This window comes from Danio rerio, chromosome 3, assembly GCF_052040795.2.
Source record: "Danio rerio strain M-AB ecotype USA chromosome 3, GRCz13ab, whole genome shotgun sequence".
NCBI classification, from domain to species: domain Eukaryota; kingdom Metazoa; phylum Chordata; class Actinopteri; order Cypriniformes; family Danionidae; genus Danio; species Danio rerio.
The window spans coordinates 2,668,922-2,676,428 of NC_141023.1; the positions used below are offsets into that span (position 1 = coordinate 2,668,922).

General features: G+C 35.0%; 3 protein-coding genes and 1 long non-coding RNA gene across 4 annotated transcripts in view; 3 read left to right on the forward strand and 1 right to left on the reverse strand.

Annotated features, from left to right (window-relative positions):
- LOC147845392 (uncharacterized) overlaps positions 1-7,507 on the reverse strand; it is a 258,299-nt gene that overhangs the window by 243,362 nt on the left and 7,430 nt on the right. The window lies entirely within an intron of this gene.
- plbd1a (phospholipase B domain containing 1a) overlaps positions 1-7,507 on the forward strand; it is a 522,382-nt gene that overhangs the window by 60,922 nt on the left and 453,953 nt on the right. The window lies entirely within an intron of this gene.
- Positions 2,678-7,507, forward strand: part of LOC147845398 (NAD(P)(+)--arginine ADP-ribosyltransferase 2-like) — a 150,921-nt gene continuing 146,091 nt past the window's right edge. Inside the window, exons 1-2 of the mRNA XM_087243837.1 lie at positions 2,678-3,181; positions 3,345-4,648. The gene's annotated coding sequence lies outside the window, so the exon portion shown is untranslated. The remainder of the gene's footprint in view (positions 3,182-3,344; positions 4,649-7,507) is intronic.
- Positions 4,462-6,235, forward strand: LOC101884769 (NAD(P)(+)--arginine ADP-ribosyltransferase 1). Its single transcript, XM_087243838.1, has 2 exons — positions 4,462-4,600; positions 4,677-6,235. Exons 1-2 carry the CDS (start codon positions 4,544-4,546, stop codon positions 5,463-5,465), a joined length of 846 nt encoding a protein of 281 aa, XP_087099964.1. The 5' UTR covers positions 4,462-4,543; the 3' UTR covers positions 5,466-6,235.

The following is a 7,507-nucleotide window of genomic DNA, read 5'->3' on the forward strand; positions in this document are numbered from 1 at the left end:
TTAATGTTCAATGAACACAAACTGTCGTAGTTTATTAAGTGTATGTCACATGTAATAGGGCTGCACGATATTGGAAAATTGAACATTGCGATAAGTCTTATTCTGCGATATATATTGCAATATGAATACAATTTCACTAAATGAGTTGAATATCTGTATATGGGCAGAATCTATCATTGATTGGGATGATTCTGTATAGGAGTGCATGAAATATAAGGTGTGCGTTATTTTCACATTTTCAACAGATGTACATCACCTAGTGTACTTTTTTTAAAAAGAGGAACAACAATATAATCACACTTTCTTGATTGTTGCTGGTTTTCCCTGTTGGAAAGTGGGACATTTTGTGAATTTTTATTTATTTATTTATTTATTTTATCATCAGTTGTCAGCATTAACCCTTTAGATAGTCCTGTGCAGAAGAGTTTCTGTCTTTTATATGGAGTTCAGTGAAGTAAAACAGCAGATTATTGTGTGTGTGTGTGTGTGTGTGTGTGTGTGTGTGTGTGTGTGTGTGTGTGTGTGTGTGTGTGTGTGTGTGTGTGTGTGTGTGTGCGCGCATGCAGAAATGCACTTACTGTGTTTACTTTGTTCTGAAAGGGAAAACCAGCAACAATCAAGAATGCATGATTATATGTGATTATAATAGAAATCAATGAAGCAAAAACAGCACCAATATAACCAAAGGTAGTCAATCTGCCCAGAGTGTATTGTTAAGTGTTTGAAAAATGTTCGAAGCATTTTCCCAAAATATGTGTCAGACAAGATTTGCCACCAAACATCATCCCATTCGTTGCAACACAAAGAAATCTCTGGCCAAATTAAGACCCAAGAGTGGAAGTCAACCCAGAGTGGATGAAAACGACCCAACAGCACACATAAGGGTTAAATGTATTGTGTTTAACTAAGAGTCTGCATTGCATCTTCATCATTGAGTCATCATCACTGTCGAGTTGTAACCTGTTTTTTAAGATTGGTTTCTCATCCTCTCTAGTGTGAAACCACTCATGGACCTTAACAAGTGTTTCATTATGACTAAACAGTTTAACACATAAGTGGCACTGATTGCATCAAGATCATACTTTATGTCTTCCAGCACAATATTGAGAGGGATTTTAGTTGATAATATGTGTAACCCTGACAGTCCTACACCACCCAACCCGCTCCGAGCTGGTATCTAACAAGCAACCTTCCGCATGGGAGTCGGTTGCTCTAACAAGGAGGCTAAAGACCATGGCCTCTAGAGTCTGTCGCTAGAGCACCTATAGAGGTCAGAGGATTGAGGTTTCACTAGCTGGCCTCCGTTACATATACATCTGCAGGCCTGTAGCCAGCCTGGTAAAAAGGGTGGCTCTTTTTTTTTCTCTAAAAGTGGACCTTTTTGCAGTTATTTGCTCATTTTAGTGACATTTTAAGCACCATTTTTGGCTGAATTAACTTGTCGGATGGTCATCATAATCACTTTTTGATATAAATATGATATAAAAATATTTTCTAAAGATTTAAATAAATAAATTTGAAGAAATACTTAAATACATATTAATTGCATCTTATATCATGGAGAAAAATATAGGAATCTGTTAAAGTTTTAAATTAAAAACTGTAGTCTGTTGTCATTTAATAGGCGAATAACAAACTGGACTTAATTAGTTTGACCATTTGAAAAAAAATAAACAATTATAATAGTAATAATAATAATAATAATAATAATAATAATATCTTTTATTTTTAGGCACCTTTCAAAGCACTCAAGGACACCTTACAGCAGATTACAAGTACATCATAAAAATACAAGCAGTAAAAATGACAATCAGCATAATTAAACCAGCAAATCATTAAAAGCTATCCTAAACAAAAACGTCTTTATCTGAGATTTTAAATTTGAAATAGAGTCCATCTGGCGAATGTGCAAAGGCAGGGAATTCCATAACTTTGGTGCTGTACAACTAAAAGCCCTGCCTCCAAATGATTTCATAATAGTAGTAGTAATAATAGTGATAAAACAAATTATACTAATAATAATAATGCAGAACCTTACAGTTTTTCTTGCTTCTCTTGTAAAAATGTACATTTGAAAATTCATGGATAACAACAATCGCCAAATTGGTTTTCAAATCAATTTCAAAATCGTCCACTTTTGGTCCTTCAAACCTTTTTGTGTGAAGGATTGCTAATTTTTTTGTTTTAAGCATACGGTCCAACATTTAGAATAAAACTTACTTGTAAAATGTTGTCTCTGTTTAAAAGCAATGCAGCAGCGAAATATGACTTAACCTACGTCTGATTGTAAAATGAAAATATTGGTTAGCATTGGCCAAAACTGAATAGCTGAAGTTGCAGCGAAGCGACAGCCAACAGAGGATTCTGCTTGGTCTTAAAGCCTTTTTCGATGGGTTATTTTCACCATTTATGATGGCATAGCAGTCAAAATAGGACAAACGAGCTCATGTATGGGACAAATTCTGGACCGTTGTCAGTGAGAGGTGGTTCTTCCGAAACCCCTGAACCAGTGGTGTATTCCTAAAAAAAAGTGGTGTACTATTACACCTGACCCAAACTTTAAGTGAAAGTAGGCAAAGAAACAACAATTTTATATATATATATATATATATATATATATATATATATATATATATATATATATATATATTTTTTTTTTTATTTTTTTTTTATGATGATGATGATGATGATGATGATGATGACAATTTTCATTTTTTGGGAAAATTATCCATTTACAAAGAAAACAAAATGTAACAAATTTGTTGGTTTTAAAGGGAGATGCTGATAGTCTAATCCTATTTAAGGATTTATGTTTAGCTTATGTTGCCCCCCCAGCAGACTCTGAGACTGGCTGCATGTAGACAGTATGTGGGAGTGGAGAACAGCGCAATTTAAACAAAATGCACCAATTTCAACAAATTAAGATGTGAGTTAAAAAAACATTTGGTATAGGCCTATAGTTAAATGGGACATGAATACACATAATTCAGGGAAGTTTAATCAGAAAACCGAGGGTATACACAATTATTGATCCTCAGAAGTGGTAAAACTCAAACAGCTCGTGGATGAAAGTAAGCATACTGAGTATACGTGCCTATAGCAAGGACTACACCACTGCCCCGAACTCCCCCACCCCGAGAAAGCAGGCCTGATCTGTATATTATTCATATGGTCATCACTGGTGAGTTGTGTAACGGTTGCCGTATATTGGTGGAATTTTTGCGTCCCGTTCTCTCTATCTTTTTCTCTCTCCCTCTCTTTCTCTCTCCCCATCTCTACCTGTCATATCCTTTAGGTCCGCCTTCGCGGAATCTGATTGGTCAGGAGACCAGTCACTCATCAAGTTGCAACTAATGTGGTGTAAAACAGTGGTTCTCAGAGTGGGGGTCGCGGGACAATGGGGGCTTGTCGTTTGGTGATTTCCAAAAATCTCTTATATTTTATTAAACTATTAGAATGATCATATTTTGTCAGTTATTATATTTTATTTGCGACCCCTGGGGTTATTATGCTAGATTAACATCACAGCAATAGCATTAGTTACAGCAGATACGGTACAATATTAAACTTTGACACCCATATGGCACTCAAATACATTAAAAAATAAGGCCACGACTGAACGAGGAGGATGATCTCCAAGTCTCCAAAATGAAACCAAGAATAGTCTTGTGCTGTAAACACTGTGCGTGTGAGGTTAATATTAAATTAAACGAATGAATAATGATTATAAAAAATATATATAGTCATAAGACTGTTGCCCTTTTTTTGTGTTGACAATATGCTTATGTTTATGCAGTTCCTATTGTTGTGAATATTTGTATGCTTATAACTAGGAATCCCACACGAAATCTGTCTGTGCAGAATTCGGCAGATTTTTAGCCCATCATTAATTCTGTTTATTTACTTGAGTAAATGTGTGTAAATCTATATTTATTCAGTTTTTTTTGCATTTTAAACATTAAATAAAAGTTGACAATGTGTTACTTTTTATTTCATATATTAAGGTTTTTGTTATGATACTCCCAAAGTAATTCCACAGAAATCCACAGATTTGTACCAAAACTTTCAGCAGAAATATCAAAAAGCATCCGCAGATACCATCTGGCCCTACTTACAACCAAACTTCGAGCATGTGAGTCACTAGAGTTGTTAATTTAGGGGTGGCGGGCTGAAAAGTTTGAGTACCCCTGGTGTAAAGCATCAGTCTGGCTGGTGTGAAACCACACATGTAGACCTCAGAGGTGTTGCATTAATGATTAAACTCTGTAGAGGGGCAGAATGCATCAAGTTCACACTTCAGCTCAGACACACACACACACACACACACACAGTAATATAGGTATATAACAACTTTCAAAGTCTGAAGAGTCATTGTCAAACAGCGAGAGACGTTTCTCATCTGATCTCATTGCACTGAATCTGAGGAAAACACCAGAATCGCAGGTGATTTTTAATATATTATTCAAATCTTATAGACATATTCATGCTGACATGTGAATCAACTGCTTGTCTTCCAGCACAGTATTGAGAGAGATTTGTCAGAATGGAGATGTTGAGGATCACTGAAGCTCTTCTCCTGATGTTAGCAGCTCTTCTCCAGGTGAGATTGAGTTTCAGAGTTAATATAACAGATATGAATATTCATGATGTGCTCATTCTGCTCATCATTTCTGCAGGATCACACCAGCGCCGCTGCAGAAGCACAGGATTATCCTCTGGATATGGCGCTGAATTCAGTGGATGATCAATTCTCCATCTGCAGAGCCAAAATGTCACGTCTGGTGGAGAAAACCTATCTGAAAGAGGAAAGATCGAACTCAAATAGATTTAATGAGCTTTGGAAAGAAGGTGAACAGAAAGCGGTGCAGAATATTTCCACAATGTTTGATAAGAATCATTCGATTGCCATCTATGTTTATACGTACGCTAGTGAGGATATTAATAAGGTTGTATATCCTCAATTCAATGAAGACACTCGTAATGGCAAACAGAACTACATAGACAAGAGATACAGATGGTATTCACTTTACTTTCTGTTGACTGATGCCGTTCAGATTCTGAGGAAGGAGCAAAAAAACAAGTGCTATGACACTTTCCGAGGTACAAATTTGACATTTAATCTCCACAAGTCTAAGAAAATTCGCTTTGGCTCGTTTACATCCACGTCTCTCAACAATTTTGAAGCAAAAAAGTTTGGCAAAGTTTCTTGCTTTAATATCCACACTTGTGAGGGTGCTAATGTGGCTAAATATTCGCAAGTTCCTCATGAACAAGAGGTGCTGGTTCCTCCATATGAGAAGTTTAGAGTCATCGCTGTCTTAAATAAAAAAGATGGTTGTAAAACTGTGTACAAACTGAAGAGCTCTGGGAAAAGAAGTGACCTGGACTGTGCTCTGTTCAAGAAAAATACACTCTTTCCCCAAACTCTTGACCAAGCTGACAGGGGTTCGCAGATCATTCTGTAACAAACATAATAGTATTGAATAATGCATTTGGAAGATACTTGTAAGGTTGAAAAATATTCTTAGAACATTATAATGTGACATATATATGTGAGAAAAATCATGGATCGATATGACACAGTGGTGTTCGGTAGGTTTTCCATACATTAAAAGAAGAAAAAAGCCAGAGGATTTCTGTGATTTAAATTTTTTTATGTATTAAAACTAACTTCATAAAAGTATGATCTTGTTTTTTTTTCTTTTACTTTAAACAGTGATAGAGCTATACATCTGGGGTTTCTGCTCAGCAGCAAATAAAACAAATCCTTCTTTACACTCAAAACCAAAAATCTGCTTATAAAAATAAATATAGTATTGTAGCAGTTCAACAAATAAAAGAAAAGGACAATTTAGTTTTTATATGGAGCTCAGTTTCAATCTATTAGGTATTTTTTTTATTTTCAGAAGGATGAGTGTCCACCTTTTCCTCAGACAGCACAGATCTGCTTGGTTTGACTGTCACCTGCCATTTCACTGGATCTGAAAGCAGGAATGATCTGACTGAAATGGGCTTATGAAGGAATAATGTAACGGGGCTCTATTACATTTAAAGGACAACTATGGTGAAAATCTACTTTTCAAGCTGTTTGGACAGACATGTGAGTATAGTGTATAGACCAGGCGTGTCCAAACTACGGCCCGCGGGCCATCTGCGGCCCGCAATCAGTTTTGTGGCGGCCCGCGAGGCTTTTTATGAATATCAATAGAATCTGGCCCGCTATACAAAAATGAACGTAATTCAATAAATAACCACCGGGTGTCGCTATTACATGCATTCAATTAAGCAGCAGTTCTTGTTATGATCTATCTATCTATCTATCTATCTATCTATCTATCTATCTATCTATCTATCTATCTATCTATCTATCTATCTATCTATCTACCTATCTATCTATCTATCTATCTATCTATCTATCTATCTATCTATCTATCTATCTATCTATCTACCTATCTATCTATCTATCTATCTATCTATCTATCTATCTATCTATCTATCTATCTATCTACCTATCTATCTATCTAACTATCTATCTATCTATCTATCTATCTATCTATCTATCTATCTATCTATCTATCTATCTATCTATCTATCTATCTATCTATCTATCTATCTATCTATCTATCTATCTATCCACAGTTGAAGTCTGAATTATTAGCCCTTCTTTGATTTATTTCTTCTTTTTTAAATATTTCCCAAATGATGTTTAACAGAGCAAGGACATTTTTACAGTATGTCTGATAATATCTTTTCTTTTGGAGAAAGACTTTTGTTTTATTTCGGCATGAATAAAAAGTGGTTTAAATTTTTTTATGAACCATTTTAAGGTCAAAATTATTAGCCCTTTTAGTCTTCAGAACAAACCATTGTTATAAAATAACTTGCCTAATTACCTTAACTTGACTAGTTAACTTGATTAACCTAGTTAAGCCTTTAAATGTCACTTTAAGCTGTATTGAAGTGTCTTAAAAATATCTAGTCAAATATTATTTACTGTCATCATGGCAAAGATAAAATAAATCAGTTATTAGAAATAAGTTACTAAAACTAATATGTTTAGAAATGTGTGGAAAAAAATCTTTTCTCCGTTACACAGAAATTGGGGAAAAAATAAACGGGGGCTAATAATTTAGGGGGGCTAACAATTCTGACTTCAACTGTATTTATATATATATATATATATATATATATATATATATATATATATATATATATATATATATATATATATATATACATATATATATATATATATACACGTGTCTGTGTAATGTATGTGAAATTTGGCCCGCGACAACGTTTGTTTTTTTGCATCTGGCCCTCGGCCCAAAAAGTTTGGACACCCCTGGTATAGACTGTCATATTGGGGCCACATAAACACACACAGTCCTTTTTTTTTCAATTTAACAACAAAAAAAACGGTGGACCAATTGGAACGGTTTTCAGACCGATCGCAACTTTCAACCCCCCCCCCCCCCCCCCCCCCCCCCACTGAATGCTCAGAATG

Bases quoted from the DNA above. Each gene is read 5' to 3' on its own strand.
- LOC101884769 (XM_087243838.1), top strand. From the start codon at position 4,544: ATGGAGATGTTGAGGATCACTGAAGCTCTTCTCCTGATGTTAGCAGCT. The intron at 4,601-4,676 runs GTGAGATTGAGT...TCATTTCTGCAG, and splicing joins TGTTAGCAGCTCTTCTCCAG to GATCACACCAGCGCCGCTGC.